The sequence below is a fragment of the Rhinopithecus roxellana genome, chromosome 13 (genome assembly GCF_007565055.1).
Source record: "Rhinopithecus roxellana isolate Shanxi Qingling chromosome 13, ASM756505v1, whole genome shotgun sequence".
Taxonomy (NCBI): domain Eukaryota; kingdom Metazoa; phylum Chordata; class Mammalia; order Primates; family Cercopithecidae; genus Rhinopithecus; species Rhinopithecus roxellana.
The window spans coordinates 85,773,399-85,790,878 of record NC_044561.1 but is presented as its reverse complement, the minus strand read 5'-3'; the positions used below and the strand labels follow the sequence as shown (position 1 = coordinate 85,790,878).

The 17,480-nt window shown below is 47.7% G+C and overlaps 1 protein-coding gene across 1 annotated transcript in view; it reads right to left on the bottom strand.

The window, feature by feature from the left end:
* Positions 1 to 3,308: 3,308 nt before the first annotated feature.
* Positions 3,309 to 17,480, bottom strand: part of BFSP1 (beaded filament structural protein 1) — a 31,519-nt gene continuing 17,347 nt past the window's right edge. Inside the window, exons 5-7 of the mRNA XM_030915336.1 lie at positions 8,343 to 8,563; positions 6,668 to 6,753; positions 3,309 to 4,433 (exon numbers count right to left, since the gene is read on the bottom strand). Of these exons, the coding sequence (XP_030771196.1) occupies positions 3,478 to 4,433; positions 6,668 to 6,753; positions 8,343 to 8,563 (1,263 nt within the window). The 3' untranslated portion in view covers positions 3,309 to 3,477. The remainder of the gene's footprint in view (positions 4,434 to 6,667; positions 6,754 to 8,342; positions 8,564 to 17,480) is intronic.

Here is a 17,480-nt window from a genome sequence, read left to right as displayed (position 1 = left end):
AGTGCCAGCACTTGCAGCCTGAGCTACACTGGACTCGGATTTCTAGTTTCATTGAGGGTGAACCTGATTGGGCTGGTCTGGGTCATTGGCCCACCCTGAGGCCAGAGGAAAGCAGAATATCTTGATACATTAGGGCTGTATCCAGTGTGGGAGGAGCGGCTACTCAATACAAAATCAGGGCTGTGGCCTGAGGGACGGGGAGGTGGGAGTGGCAGGTGTTAATCTGCTGTCTTAAGTTGGGTCCTCCCAGAAGACAACCCTGAGACAAGGAGTGAAGGGCAAGTCATTTATGTGAAAGGAAGCATCTATATATTGAGGAGAAGGAAGGTGAGACAGGAAAAGGAGGAGGCCAATACCGGAGGCACTGATAAGTGCATTTCTTCATATGCATCTGAGGCTCAAACCCACTTGGGAGCTCCAAGAGACTACGCAGAATATGCCTAAAGTTACCCTAACAGCGGAGTGAGAGGGCTGGAGAGAGAGAGACCTGCTCCTCCAGGTCCTGTCCACCCTTGATTGAGGGCTGCTCCCGGGAGCATGAACTCCCCAGGACAACCAATCTGCCCAGTGTATGGACCAAGCATGTGCCTGCGGCCACATGAAACTCTAAGGCAGAGTCACATGTGCCTGCCGTGAGAAGCTTGAGTGCAGTCACGAACCGGAACAGGGAGAGTTGGGGGATCTGACGAGACACCCCGGGGAGTGGATACAACAGCAGTGATGGGTCCCTGACTCAAGTGCTGGGAAGATGAGTGGGACAGGGGCTACCACGCAGCTGCTGTACGGAGTAGACAGCTCTGGGAGAGTCTTGCTCCAAACAGACCCAAAGCTGCCTCAGGGAAGAGGAGATGGCAGGCATGGATGCTGTCAGGAGGCCTGCTCTGACTCCACGTTACTAACAAGAAATTCTTCATAAAATCAAAGATTTCGTGCCTGTTTCAGAGACCCTGGAGAGAGAAAAAGCCCAGAAATGAACCCATTCTGCAGCTCTACAGGAGAAAACAGAACCAGATTGGTTGACACTCTACTTGACAGTAGAGTGTCAAGAAAATGAGCAAGTGAGTCAAATCCCTGGGACCCTTGCACCTCCAGAGCCCGAGTAGGCCCCAAAGTGTGCACTGGAGCCAGCCCCACATTTCACAGCACGGGCTCAACCTTCAGGCTGAGGTGCATCTGCCAGGAAATGGTGCTTACCTGGTCCCTGCCTCCCACCCTCACCTCCTTCCATTGTCCCCCTGCAGTCCCCTTTGCATCTCCTTGAATAGGCCAAGTTCACTCCTGCCCCAGGGCCTTTACACTTGCAGCTCTCTCTGCCTGAAATGCTCTACTCTCCGCTCTGTATGTGATGCCCTGTGTTGTCATTCAGGTCCCACGTCACCCCTTCACAGGGTCTTCCCTTACGACCCAATCCAAACTAGACCCCCAGTCATTCTAGCAGGTCACACTAGTTGAGTCCCTTCGTGGTACAGTCTCTGACTTTCTCTTCGCTACCTGCTTGCATGGCATTTCCTTCCTCCCCCACTAGAATTATCACGTCTGTGAGAGCAGGACCACGTCCCACTCTTCCTTGTTGTCTTGCAGTGACCAGGACCATGCCTGGCACAGAACAGATCCCAATCCATTTTTCTTGACTGATTGAATATAATATAAAAATGACCTTTCTTTCCAAAGCAATACCCCCTGCCTTTTAAAATAATATGAACTGAACACATAGTTCAGAAAATAAAAAGACCCAAGGAGGAAAAGAAAGGCTCTGCAGTGACTGTTAAAGTTAAGGACAATAGACACACAGGCCCAAAGCCCAGTACATCCTGGGCTCCAGCTAATGGTTTCCATCATTCTCCCTTAAGCTTTTAAGTTATAAATATTTCAGAACTCAGTGGAATGGGTTTCCCATTCATCTTTTAGAAAAAACAACAAAAGCCTAATTCTTTCTTGAAATCCAAACCTCAAATGAATTTGGAACAAGACTGTTTAAAGCTTTAAATAGAAAGGAAAGGTGACTCCATTTAGTATTCAATTATTTGTAACCAAGAAATAACAGAATGTAATTTGTGACTCTGTCAATTTCCTCTAATAATGTGTAGTTGTCTTACCAGATGCTTTTTGTAGGCCGATACTACAACCCATTTAAACACATTTACTCAGTTCACTTAATGTACTTTGGAGAAGCTACACAGGGAGGAGAATTTTTTTAATTGGCGTATTTTTGGACTGTGAGTAGAAAGATAGATACTGGAGGGCAACATAGAAATTTGTGTAAAGATTCTGGTTTTGAGTAATTTCTGTGTTTTAGTATGTGACACAGTACCTGTGTGCATGTGTGTGTGTGCACACGCAAGAACATGCACACTCACATGGCCACTGCTATATTATGTTAATTGAGAGCGCTGATAAGTCTGAAAAATCGCCCCTTAATGGCACAGCACACTGTCAGTCACATAGTACATGTTCAATAAATGCTTGCTGGACTAATTAACTCATTTCTAAACAAGGAACTTACACAGTGACACTTGACTTTTCTTCTTGAAACCTGACCTGGGATTGCAATCTCTGAGTAAGAAAATTTTAAGTATCTCATACCAAGTACATTTGGTACACATATGGTGGCAGATGACATTGGTACCCTGCCTATGACCCCTTGACCCTTAGTACTTCCATGTATTTCCAGGCCTGACTTCCTAATGCCAGCATCTAGACATCTTTGCCCGACAGCTTTCTTGGCCCCCAGAGAGCACACCTCCCACTGACTGCCAGGAGCTGGTGTATTAATACCCCAGCTCCCTCACCCCTCAGGGAGGCTGACTCTGAGGCACGTGATCTACGCTGTCTCCCAGAGCTCCTCAGTGGCCCCTGGTGTAAGCTGATTTGGTAACGTGCACCTTATTGGTTCCCTTCTCTTCCCTGCCTTCTCCACTGTCCTATTTGTGCATCCTAAATTCATATTCCAATGAAACTTCACATTCTCTGCTTTGGAATCAGCTTCTGGGGGAATCCATGCTAACAGAGATACCTTTAATAATTTCATCTCTAGGAAAACACCCATCCACATAAGCATGCATTTGTGCTTGAAATGAAATGAAGATGAGTCGATGTCATCAACCAGCATGTTTCTTTGTGAAATCCAGAAAATCCAGCATCCAGACTCAGATGCTATCTGAGTCTCTAATGAGATTTATGAACCAGGATGAAGAGCATGTCTCTTTCCTAAATGAGGATGGTGTGGTGGCCATTTAACAGAGCATCCTTGTCCTCAGGAAGCTGACCCACCTACATTCCCAAGGTCCCTATTAATTAGACAAAGGATGTGCAAGCAAAGAAAACATTTTAATGAAGGCTTCATTGGCAATGCCAGATGGGTCAACTATGGTCTAATCCAAACAGGAACCCTCACCCTTTTATCATTTGCTCTAAAATATCAAAGCATTACCCCTACAGTGGCCCCAAAGACATTTTCTCCCATTAAGCCTGGGCATTTTAAGAGCTCTTCTCTCCTGATTTCTTCTTGTCTGACTTTGTCTTTCCAATCATGGTCTCCACGATCACAGCAGTTTCTTCATATGTCTGAATGCTCTCTGTGGAAATCTTCTCGATAGATTCCACCACTTCTACTGTCTTGTAGGCCAAAGCCCTGGGAGGGCCTTTTTCTGGCAGGCTTCTGCCCCTAGTCCCAAGCCCCTCGGCTCCATCCTGATCAGCCACAGGCTTTGGAGGCTGGGGTATAGACGGTTCCTCTGTACCGAGTGTGACCACGGGACAGGGTCTCCCAGACCCCTCATCCTGCTCCTCATCCTCACGTTTCTCCTCAGGGACTTCCAGCTCTTTGCCATCTGGCTCAATCTCCTTGTCTGTAGGCTGCTGGTCAACTGGCTGTCCATCTTCTTTCTCCTGCAGACCCACCTGCCCATTCTCTAAAGGGGGCTTAGGTGACTCAGGAGAGGGCTCCAACTGGCCATCATAAAGCACAGAGTCTTCCGCAATGGAAACAGCCACCCCACCTTTGGCTGTGACGGAGGAGACACAGAACCTAGGGTCCACGTAATTGGCATCCCCTGTGACCAGCACGTGCCGCTCTTTGGTGTAGAGCTCAGTGGGGGTCTCAGGCTCTTTGGGGCTTCTCACTTTCTCCTTGACCATCCTGTATACTTTCCCAAAGCTTTTGCTTATCTGCCCTCCATCTGGCACATCCTCTGGAGCCCCTTCTTGTGTCAGGGGACTTACTTCTTTACTTTCTGATTCAAACTTAGATTCACTTTCCTCTTTAAGTACTACCTGTACCAGCTTTGTGTCTTCCAAACCTTTTAATGGTGCATCTTCCAGAGCTCCGTTGGTTTTGTCTTTTGCTATAATCTCCTTTCTCCTTGGAACATTCTTGGGGAGGCCTTTTTGTCTTGGTTTTGCTGCTGTTATATCCTGCAGAGCCCTGGTAAGATCTGGAGAAACACACAGGCAGAAATTCAAGTATAATTGTTATTGAGAGGGAAAGAAAACATGCCGGTTGGAAAACAGGCTAACTCTCTCGGCAACAAATGCTTTTTGTACTAGGGTGGGGCTTCCTTCATCTGGAGCAGAAGCAATGGAAGAAAGGCCTTGGCTTTGCTGCTCCATGGCCCAGGCTGAGGTACAGCTGGGCGACTCTGGACAAGTCACTGGATGCCTTTGGGCTTTCAGAGGGAAGGTGCTCCCTGTTCTGACACCCACAGTTCACCACCACATCAGGCAGAACCTACCAAGGCACTCAAGGCCATTGTCCTGACACTCAATGGGAGCCCTAGCCCCTGTTCCCACTGCAGCCCCACTGAGCTCGCAGCAGACACTTGGATCCATGGAAGCCCATTCCTCAAAGTTATTCTCTCCTCTGACTTCCTCAAAAGAGAGACGACAGGCCAGGCGCGGTGGCTCAAGCCTGTAATCCCAGCACTTTGGGAGGCCGAGGCGGGTGGATCACGAGGTCAGGAGATCAAGACCGTCCTGGCTAACATGGTGAAACCCCGTCTCTACTAAAAATACAAAAAAAAAAAAAAACTAGCCGGGCAAGGTGGCGGGCGCCTGTAGTCCCAGCTACTTGGAGGCTGAGCCTGGAGAATGGCGTGAACCCGGGAGGCGGAGCTTGCAGTGAGCCGAGATTGCGCCACTGCACTCCAACCTGGGCGACACAGCGAGACTCCGTCTCAAAAAAAAAAAAAACAAAAAACAAAAGAGAGACGACAGAGCTACCTGGGGGCTTCTGACATGCTCAGATGGTCTTGGGTCTGGGAATGGAACCCGTCCACGGTGGATCTACCTCATTCCATATTTAGCTCAAGCTAGATAAATGCCACCCAGCTGCGATCAGCCTCCCCTTCCTCCCAGGCCAAGAGAGGAAGCGATGCTATGAAATTCAGAAATGACAGGGATCCCTTGCCCCAAGTCCACCCTCCTGCTTCCAGACTAGCTGAAAGGAAAAACTAAAAGTTGGAGAAGACACACAAAACTCTCACCTGCTATAATTTATGAGGCTTCCCGGCTCCACCCACACAGTGAATTTTGAACTTTTTTAGCCCAAAAGTCATCCCCTGCATCCCTTCCCACTGGTAACCACAGGGCAAGACAGACCAAGCACCGACATCAAGCACGGCTGATTCACAACAGAGAGCAAGCCAGGTGAGCTGGCAACAGCAGATGTGGGTCACAAAGCCACAGGTGCAGGGGATGCAGAGAGGGACAGGGCACAGGAAAACTGCTGGGAGCTGGTATGCAAGGAGGAGGTGCTTACAGGACTGCATAGAATCTCAGGGCCCGGTGCCAAAAAAACTCACAAGACCCCTTAATCCAAATTATTAAGAATTTCAGAACAGCACTAGCAGAGCATTCAGCCAAGCTGGGACCCTTCTGAGAGCAACTCCCAGGCAGGGCTGTGCACCTGCAGACCTGGCCCTGGGCATCCGGCTGCAAGGCCACTCCCTTTCCAACCACGTTGACTCTGGAATGCCACTTCCATAAAGCCCTCTGAGCTGTCTGGAAATAAGGATTTCAAGGCCCTATATGTATGAGCATCCATATTATCACCTTCTCTTTTCTTCCCAAATGCTGGGCTTATTCAGAACTGGGAGATTTCAATGTGAGGTGAGGTCTCACAGACCAAATGTTGAAGGCAGATGCCACATTTACCAGCCAAGCTGTTTCTGCCTGGTTTGAGGGAGGGGAGAATGAGCAATGACTGAGCAGCTACTCTGCACTGGACACCATGTTACATGCGTTGGCACAAACCCGTTGATTCAATGTGGAGAGGCGGTGGGATATGATCCGGTGTTCACTTACTGCCGAGGGGAGGGAGCAAGAAGTGAATATTGAGTTGTACTTTTCGCCCAATTAAATGCTTTGTGTTGCAAAAATTATTGCTGTCAAACCATAAAACAAATATGAAAATACAAAATAAATGCCTCACGTTAGGGATGGCATGCCCAAGGTAGCCTAGCCCCTCAGTGGATTTTTCTCCTTATGAACTTCTCAGCTCAATCACTTAGCAAGCCATAGAGGGCAGAGGGTGGGAAGGAGTCCTCCCTCACATAAAAGCATTTAATTTCTAGATGGATCTGAAGCAAGCATGAATGTTAAAGTCAGGAGGAGAGCTGCTTGATTTTTTTCAAGACAGAAAAAACAGAGGCCCAGGGTTGGGGAGCGTTACCTTTCCCCCCGGATCCAGTGCTGAGAGAGACTCCGTGGCTCTGGGTGAACAGGGGAATGGGAGTTTCAATGAAGGCAGAGCTCAGCCTGTCAGAAAGAACCAGAAAAAACAAGCCAAACAGATGGTCGGGGCAAGAGCGACTCTCGCTAATGTTGAGCAAAAATGAAAAAAGAAAGCTTTCTCTAGACCAAATTGCTCACAAATTAGATATTGTTTTAAACAGACAGCCATATACACATTTACACACTGGATGAGGACATAAAGGAAATAATCATTTCTTTGAGCTCAAGAGTCATAGACTGTGAAACATACCTATAAAAAATTATAAAGTAGGGATTGCTTATAACCTAAAAACGCCACTTCTCCATGAGACAGTGCCTTTTTGATGTTTTTGCCTTTTTTTTTTTTTTTGCCTTTTGATTTGCCTTTTTGATTTTTTTAATTAAGAGTGGCCAACTCAGGCTGAAGTATTTAGGGCAAACAGGGTATGATATCTCCAACTTAAGATATATGTATACATACACACACACACACACACACACACACACACACATCATATATAAATAGAGAAAAATGATAAAAGCAATTGAAATAAAATATAAACAACTGGTGAATCTGGAGTATTCAGGAGTTCCTTGTTCTATTCTCGCAACATTTCTATCAGTTTAAAATTAGACCAAAATCAGAACTTATAGATAAATAAAAGAGGTACCCAGTCAGCTTTCTGTGAAGCCCTGTCCCAAAACAAAAATGTTTACAAAGTCATTGAAATGCCAATTCCAGACTTATTCTTGCAGATGTGTGCATAAAGTGTTCACTGTGACATAAATATAATGTGGAATCATGCCAGATACACTGAGCAGCACTGGAGAAAGAAAAATAAAATCCTGCTTCTCCTGCCAGGCATTCGTCTACGCACAGCCAAGACAGAGCACCCAGGGCGAAGGGAGGAGCTGCTCCTGGTGGGGACCTCAGTTGTGGAGGGCTTCTCTTTTCATTCAGTCGAAACCCAGGAATTTAGCAAGACTGGAGTGAAGAATCACAAATTAATTCCCAGCCTGTTCTCCGGGAAAATCACTGTAGCTATGAAAATGGACATAGCTGGAGAGAAAGAGAGAATTTCCCAGCTGTCTTAAAGTGAGTAGGGATCAGGTCACAGCTCCATTATGGAGGAGACCAGACAGCCACATAGTGACAGCCACAGACTCACCCAGTAAAGCGCTAAGAATCATGAGGATGGCAGCAGGAGCACCACCAACACCTCTGAGTGCCCTCAAGTGCCAGGCTCTGTGCCAGGTAGCTCACCTGCAGCACCTCATTAAATACTCCTGGGCATCCCACCTGCTGGGACACTTATGTCTCCAGAGGCCTATGAGCAAAACGCTGGCTTCTCAGTGAGGCCTTTTCTGACCACCCTACTTAAAATTGCAAGCATTCTCCCATCACCCCTATCGCCACCGCCCTCCTCCCTGCTAGAACTTCCTCCTCAGCACTGGTGGTACCTTCATCCTCCGTCTCCCCTATTAGTTTTCCAGCACCCATGGGGTCAGGAATTGTTGTGTTTCCTTCCCTGCCACATGCCCACTTTCCTAGAACTGTGCCTGGCACACAATAGACACTCAACAAAGAGTTGTGGAAGGAATAAGTGGCCCGGATGGGGAGGGCAGACTCTCACCTGTTGCCTTCAATCTCAATGATACGATGATACCGGTCCAGCTCATTCTTCAGGGTTTGCTGGGCGACCGCCAGCTGCCGGCAGTCGTAAGAAGACTTCTCCAGGACCCGCTCTGTCTCCTCAATCTCCTTGCGCAATGTCTCAATCTGCTCATTATAAAGCTGAATCTCATCGTCGTAACACTCATGGGCACTTTTAATAGCTTGTTCCAGAGTTGTTGTCTGCAGGCAAGGACACACTGTAAGAAAATCTATCCATCCCCCTCCTCCCCTAAGAGACAGACCTCACCAGGAAAAGGAACCGGACTCAGTGAATGTTTTACTTTGTTTGTGTGTTTCTCTGCCCATTAGAGATTAGCAATGAATCACTTTGGAATCCTTAAGCTAAAAAGCAACGTGAAAACTGAGCTCCTGTGTCCTTACACATTTTTTTTTTTTTTTTTGATAGAGGATCTAACTTTGTCACAGGCTGGAATGCAGGGATGCGATCACGGCTCACTGCATCCTCCACCTCCCAGGCTAAAGTGATCCTTCCACCTCAGCCTCCTGAGTAGCTGTGACTATAGGCAAGCACCAACACACTGGGCTAAATTTTGTTGTTGTTCTGGTAGAGATAGGGTCCTGCTTTGTTGCCGAGGCTGGTTTCAAACTCCTGGCTTCCTCCTCCCGCCTCAGCCTCCCAAAGTGCTGGAATTACAGGCATGAGCCACTGCACCCAGCCCTTCTTGCACTAATATCAGCACCCTCTGCAATTAACCCATAAGGAGGCCCACCCCAAAGGCAATCTGAAGACAAACCTAGAAAATAAAACAAAACCTAGGCCAGGTGGCTCACACCTGTAGGTAAAATAAAATGAAACCTAGGCCAGGTGGCTCACACCTGTAATCCTAGAACTTCGGGAGGCTGAGGCCAGCAGATCACTTGAGGTCAGGAGTTTGAGACCAGCCTGGTCAACATAGCAAAACCCCGTCTCTACCAAAAATACAAAAATTAGCCGGGTGTGGTGGCACACGCCGTAATCTCAGCTACTTGGGAGGCTGAGGAGGAGAATCACTTGAACCTGGGAGGTGAAGGCTGCAGTGAGCCAAGACCACACCACTGCACTCCAGTCTGGGCAACAGAGCGAGACCCTGTCTAAAAGGAAAAAAAAAAAACAAAAAACCTGCTATCCGTGGAATAATAATTCAAATAAAGTACATTCTTCAGACTTTAATGAATTAGCATAAATCCAGTAGCCAAAAAATAAGGAAAAAGAAGAGCATACTGAATAGATAAGATGCTACTTTTATTGAAATACAGAGTGGGAGAAAAGTTTCCTTGTTCTCATTCAGTCACTGTGGTGCTTTGATTTTCTGCCGAGTTTGGATCGGCAGAGTTACATTTATGTTTTGGTAGCTAAGGTGTGTGTGTGTGCATTTGTGTACACATAAAATAATGTCAGAGAAATACATTAATCAGACCAAGTAAAAATTAAGGCAGGAAAATAGAAAGAGATAGTTTTATGTTCAGTGTAAGAACTTGTGATGATACATAAAGACCCATAAATGCTCAGTTGTGTGCCACATAACAGTACTGCAGTCAACAATGGACTGCATATAGGATGGTGGTCCCATAAGAGTATAATGGAGCTGGACAATTCCTGTCACCTAGTGACAACTGCAACCATTCTAGGGCCGTGGAGCCACACGTTCACTCACATGTCTGTGGGCATAACGCCGGCATAAACAGACTGGGCTGCCAGTTGCATAAAAAACTTCTAGCACACGCAATTATGTACAACACATAATACTTGAGGATGATAATAAACAACTAAGTTACTGGTTTATGTATTTACAATACTACCCTTTTTCTCATTATTTTGGCACGTAGTCCTACTTACAATGAGATGTTTCTGGTAAGACAGTGACGCCACATTACCCCAGCCGCAGCCTCCTGCAGCTCACATTTCCCACATCTCTTGATTGTAATATTTTCTCTTGTGCTTAAGTGTTATTACAAGAGTCAAGAAGCTTTAAAAAATGTTAAAAGTTTATAAAACAGAGACGAAGGTAGTCATGACTCTTTTCCAATCTCATTCTTGAGTAGGAAAGAATTTGACATGCATGGTCCTCAAAAACAAAACAACAAAACCACACTTCTACCTAGCGCAGCCCTTCTGGAACTCAGTGTGCACTGGAGCCGCCTGAGGGTGTTAAGAGCCTGGCTCAGCAGGGATGGGGAGCTGGAGACTCCGCCTTGCTCACCAGCGCCCACGTGATATTGATGCTGCTGGGCCACGGGCCACACTTTGAGTCACGAGGGGTGAGACATGCATCTATATTCAACCTCAGGTATGTCCACGACAGGCATTTCCTACATCCAGACCTAAATGTACCTACTGGACACCCTGGAAGATGATCATTGCCGTCAAAACCCAATTCTTCACTTTATACACTTTATGCCCTTGGATCATGAAATTCCTTAAGTCAAAATGTAGCTTTCAAAGTAGTTTGGCAAGATGGCTGGGTGTGGTGGCTCACACCTGTAATCCCAGCACTTTGGGAGGCCAAGGTGGGCAGAACACTTGAGGTCAGGAGTTCAAGACCAGCCTGGTCAACATGGTGAAACCCCATCTCTACTAAAACTACAAAAATTAGCCAGGCGTGGTGGCCGGTGCCTGTAATCCCAGCTACTCAGGAGGCTGAGGTACGAGAATCGCTTGAACCCAGTAGGCGGAGGTTGCAGTGAGCCGAGATTGTGCCACTGCACTGCACTCCAGACTGTGTGACAGAACAAGACTCTGTCTAAAAAAAAAAAAAAGAAAAAGGAAAAAAAAAAAGCAGGTGTTCAGCCATAGATCTGTTGCATCAGGAGGGAGGAGGAAGGGAAGAAAAGGTACACGTGCTAAGCACTTTGGGGAGATGTCTGTCCAGTCCACGTTATCCCTGCGTTTGATGTCAGCCCCACCCATCCACAGGCAGGGTAGCAACAAAGTGACGTCACTCTCCTGTGCCGAGTTACAGGACCAGGGGTGGGCCTGACCCAGGCTGGCCTGTCACATGTCTTCTCTCCCAGGAATCTGGAAAGGGGTCTCAGAAATCACAGAGTTTCGTGGCAGGTTCCAGACTACAGGGACACATGAACAGGTCTGAGGCTGCCGCTCTGGAATGGCGAGCTTTCATATGCATGGCAAAGTTGAGAAAAGTAATTATTTGGAGAGGAAGAGAAATGAAGCCAAAAGGCAAAGACAAACAGAAATTAGGCAGCCGTGATAAGAGAAGGAAGAGGAGGAAAAGGAGACAGACAGCAGCAGCCTCAGCTCCAAGTTCCTGGTTCCTAATTCCTGATGCACACCTCCTCTCAGATTTCATGCCCTGCCTTTTATACCCTGCTCCTTGGAAAAAAAAAAAAAAAAAAAAAAAAAAAAAAAAAAAAAAACAGTACCTTTCCAGTGTAGAAACCTGGCAGACAGCACCTTAACCAAGAGATCAGAGTTAATGTCACGTCACCTATATGAGGACCCATCCACAAGATGAAATACTCAGGACACAGCGTCACTCCATGGGGGTCTTGCCAAGAACGCAGAACCTCCATCTAATCCTGAGAAAACATCAGGGAAACCCAAAAGGAGGGATGTGCCACAAAGCCACTGGCCTGGGTTCTTCCAAAGCATCACGGTTATGAAAGACAGAGAAAGACTGTGGACCATCCCAGTCTGGGGGAGTCAAACAAGACATGACACCCAAATGTGAGTAGGATCTAGACCAGGAAAAAACATGAATGGAACAACTGGTGAGATTTTAGTACAGTCTATTAATAGGACAGGATCATTGTTAATTTCCAGGTTTTTATCATCGGCCCGTGATTTTGAGGAAGCTGGATGAGGGGTATATATTGGAAACTACTGTGCTGTTTTTGCAACTTTTCAAAAATCTAAAATTACTTCTGAATAAAACAAGAGTCTCCTTCCTGTTTCAGCTAGTGTGATCCGGTTTCTGTTCCTCCCAAGAAATCCGGATTCAAACAGTCACGTGTAATAGCAAATACAAGTCACACACACTAATGTCTGGTGCAGCCACATCTCACCCACACCAGAGTGTTTACACACTCTAGGAAACACCTCCAAGGAATATGGGGATTTAAAAGACCCCTTTGAGGCCCAAAACTTAAAGAAGCATTGGAATTACATGGTGAGGGAAGTGTGAGGGGCTGTAGAGAACATAGAGGAGCCATGTGTTAGGGGATGGGGCAGGAGGGCTCATGAGACAGACTATTCTCACTTTTATTTTTTGAGACAGGGTCTCACTCTATTGCCCAGGCTGGAGTACAATGCTGCCATCAGGGCTCACTGAAGCCTCGATATCCTGGGCTCAAGCGATTCCCACACCTCTGTCTCCTCAGCAGCTGAGATCACAGGTGAATGCCACCATGCCCACCTAATTAAAAAAAAAAAAAAGTGTGTGGAGACAAGGTCTAACTATGTTGCCTAGGCTGGTCTTGAACTTCTGGGCTGAAGTGATCCTCCCACCTTGGCCTCCCAAAGTACTGGGATTACAGGTGTGAGCCATAACGCCTATTATCTGTCACTTTTCTATGTTTGAAATCTTCCATAATAAAGAGTAAAAGAAAAAATTACATATGAAGAGAATGTACCCCAGACGACTGACCCAGGAGCTCTGGGGAGGCCATCCCCTTTGGGGGTGGGTTCCCCAGCCCAGAGCCAGGGTAGTGGCTCGTGCTGGTAAGTCCTAAGCTGGGCCAACTCACCAACCTCACAACAACCTTATCAGGGAGGGGCTGTCATTATTTCCACTTTACAGATGAGGAAACTGAGGCACACTGGCAAAGTGACTTGCCCATAAATACCACAGCAGGATTCGAATCTACCTGTACAACGTCTGAAACACCTCCCAGAACCAGGCCATCCCTACCCCGCACCTCAGCCTCCTCCCTGCTGTGGGCAAGCAATGTGCAAGCACACACACACGCATACATATGCACACACACACACACTCCAGGGTCTCTGCAAACTCCCCATTCCCACACAGCAACAGGCCAGCACCAGCCTGTTCTCTCTGAAGACATGGGAAAGTCAGTGTGAGCCATGCAGAGACCTCTCCTTGCAGGTTTTCACTTAGCAAAGTTTTGAACTGTAAATAGAATCACAAAGCATCACAAACTGGGAAATGAGAGACCAGGAAAGTCACCTATGATCTTTTTACCCTACAAGTGGAGTGCAATCTTTTTATATCTCATGAAGTGGTGACTGTTATTTTTGTGGTAGTGGTAGGGGGTGGATGGGTGAGGTGTTTTCTTGGGTGTGCATTTGTGTTTGTTTGAGGAAGGCTGCATGTTTTAAAGGCTGGAGATTCTCTGCTGCAGCACTGTGGGAGGAGCTCCTGCCCTAGGCACCCCCACAGCCACCATCCCCCACGTGACCATGAGGCCCAGAGCCCTTCAACCCTGCACTGGTCGCAGATGCTCTACAGGATTCTGCTGAGTCCAGTGAAGTGATGACTTGGTTTATAAAACTGTACTGCTGTCTATATCAATGTGGTTTTTATAGCTCCATAATTTAAACCTTTCAGCAGAAGGAAAGGTGTTCAGGAAAACCTGTTGAGCCCCTCTCAGAAGCTCAACAGGAATGGAGATGCCTGTGATGACAGCCACCATGGCACGGCATCCACTGTCACCCAGCACCAACCTGGCCAAAGAGAGTGAGACACGGACCCTCCTCTAGAAGGCCACAGGCCAGCAGGGGAGGGACGCCCAGGGCATCTCGGAGGGAGAAAGAGGCTTCTAGAAGGAGGCAGGACCGGTCCTAGGAACTGAGGAAGGAAAGGGACTTCCAGAAAGGAGAGAAGGAATGAGCAAAGGGGCAGGTCCCAGAAACTGCAGGGGGAGTCAGGAGACCAAGGGAAGAGAGGTTGACCCAGGGTTCCTCCAAGAGTGGAGCCATGTGGCAACCTGAACTTTATCTGGAGCCAGGTGACTGCTATTTCTGCCTGGACCGTTAGATTGCCTGGTTTATATCTGTCTCCCCACTGGGCTGTGAGCTGCTGAGGGCAGGACACAGGCAGGAGCCTGACGTGAGCCCCATCTGGAGGGGCGAGCTCCCACCTCAGTCCTTGGGACCCCAGACAACTTTGGGTGCAAGGTCTTCTTTTTTTTTTTTTTTTTTTTTTTTTTAAAGGAAACGCATTACACACTGTCTTACACAAACTAAACCACTAGATGGTGCTAAGTGACTTTAATGAGAAATGAGACATGGGCGGTTCCCACTTTGCAATTTTAAAAAGTGACTTTCTTTACTTCCCTGTTACAGAAACTCTCAGTCCATGCAATTTAGGGAACTAGAATTACCTGTCCTTTCCTCTCCACCTGTCCGAAGTGCTTCCTCCAGGGCTCTTAGGGGTATATGTGCACTTATTTGAAGGAGAGGCTTCCAGCTCCAAGCCCAGGCACTGTTCTCCCATCCTCCGCCCAGCCTCTCCCAGACCGAGCCCGCAGAGCCCAGCGGAGGGCTTAAACAAGGCGCACCGCCCCACCCCAGAGCTCCTGAGTCAATGGTCTGGGGTGCCTGTGAATTTGCATTTCTGTCAAGTTCCCAGGTGGTGCCGCCGCTGCTGGGACGGGGACCTCACCCCGAGGACCCCTGCTGTGGAGAGTTCGGGAAGCTTCGAACGCCCTAACCATAGGCGAACCCGCTGCCAGGTCCTGGGGCTACCAGACGCTCTCCCTCGGCCCGCCCTCCACCGAGTTCCGGCCACAGTGCGGGCCCCGCCCAGAGGTGTGCTGTCAACATCTTCCTTCAGCTCTAGCTTAGCTGCTACATTAGGAAGCCACTAAAACCTTTAAAACCAGCAAAAACCCAGCCACAAACATTTGAAATGAGGCCCAAGCCTGGGACACAGGGGGACGGGGTGGAACATTCGCCCCCTCCCTGGGACCCGCCCCTACCCTGTGGTTCTCAGTGTGGCTCCTGGACCGGCAGCAGCACCATCCCCGGAACACCTGAACATGCAGCGTCCCGGGCAACACCCCAACCCCCTGAGTCAGGAGCGCCCAGGCACGCCCAGCCACGTCTGGGTTTTCATCAGAGCTAAGGAGGCAGAATTTTGGCCCCCATGACCGTTTCCCCCTTGGTGCTACACCCTTGAATATGTTACATGGCAAAAAGGGACTTTGCAGATATAATTAAGGTTCTTAAGCAGTTACCCTTTTTTAAGGAAAGGAGTTTATTCAAAATTATCCCCAATCACAGGAGCCCTAAAAACAGAAGTCAGAGAAACGCATAAGTCCAACTCAATTAGATGAGACGCAGGAAGAGGGTTCAGAGTTCGCTGCCGGCTTTGAACATGGAGGGGCCTGAAGCCAAGGAGCATGGGCAGCCCTGACACCCACTCCTGAGCAGCAGCCAGAAAAGAAGGAGGGTCCTCACTCCTGCCAAGAACTTCAATGAGACTGGAAGCAAATTCTCCCCCAAGAGCCTCCGGACAAGGGCCCAGGCTGGCCAACATCCTTCTTTCTACCTTTTAAGACCCAGAGCAGAGAAATCCATAGGACCGCCCAGACTCCCCACCTACACAACTGCGATGACACAGGTGCTGTTCCAAGCCCCTGTTAGTGGTGACTCATCAAGACAGCAACAGAAAACGGACACAGCCCTGTTTCATCAGCCCTATGCTACAGCTTGTTACTGAACATAAGCACATCTGTCATTTTATACAAAATGATTCAGTAATATTTTGATAACTGTTTTAATATAATTAGTTTCTTTTCTTTTCTTTTTTTTTTTTTTGAGAAGGAGTCTCACTCTGTTACCCAGGCTGGAGTGCAGTGGCTCAATCTCAGCTCACTGCAGCGTCAACCTCCCCAGGCTCAGGCAATTCTCCCACCTCAGCCTCCTCAGTAGCTGGAACCACAGGCATGCACCACCACGCCCAGCTAATTTTTGTATTTTTTGTAGAGATGGGGTTTCATCATGTGGCCCAGGCTGGTCTCAAATTCCTGGACTCAATCAATCCGCTCACCTTGGCCTCCCAAAGTGCTGGCATTACAGGCATGAGCCACCACGCCCAGCCTGGTTTCCTTTAAATTATCTGTACTTTATTTTATGCCTTTACCATCGTTTTTCTGAGAAGGGGTCTCCATCAGACTGCCAAGGGTGGCAGTGGAGGAGGCAGCACAGAAGAGACGCTTGAGACCCTACTTTAGAGACAAGGGCAGCAGAGAAAAGCCAGCAAGTCCTCCTGCAGCCACTAAGGACAGAAACAGGTGGCCAACCAGCGGTTTCATTTCACGTTCTCAGAAACCAGGTTAATCTGTTGTGAAATTTCTTATTTTGATACTCAACAAATACGTACATGTACATAGAAGAAAATTCTTTTTGTCCTGGAACTGGAATTTGCCATCTAGGCTGGGGTCCTTCATCTTTCTCAGTATCTCTAGGGCAGTGGTTTTCAACTTTAACACCACCGCCCCAGGAAAAACTGCATTTCTCATTGCAAGCCGTACACATCAGATAGATGTGTGTGTGTGTATTTCAACATATCCATATGGATGTAGAGATAAAACGAGGGCTTCACAAAACAAATCCTCCCTTTTGCTTGCTGTACACTCTGTTTTTCTTACTATATTTTAGTCTAGCATTTTGTTGACTTCCTTTTACATGCCAATCAATTCTACTGAGTTCATTTTACATCCAAAAATGAGTTGTCACTAGCCGTTTGGAAAACACTGGTCTCTAGGACCATGACTGGGCTTCTATCCATATCCCTATTCACATACACAGCACACACACACACACACAACACATACACACACCACACACTTCACATACGCATCCCACATATATCACACATACCACACATATCACACACACACCCCACATACACAAACACATACAACCCTTATTCTATCCTGTCAGAGCCTCAGAAGAAACCACACACGCCCCAGTCACCAGGATGACGCACACGGTCCCTGAGCCAGGGTTTCTCTCGCAAGAAGGAAGAGTTTTAAGGGCCTTACTTGGTTTCTCCTGCTGCGATCGTCAGCTCAGGGGACCACCACAGACCCGGGTTTGCTTTCCAGCAGCCCCTAAGAGCTGCTGCACTGTGAGTTTTGTGTGGTGCGTGCTGGGATGGGAATTAGGAGGTGA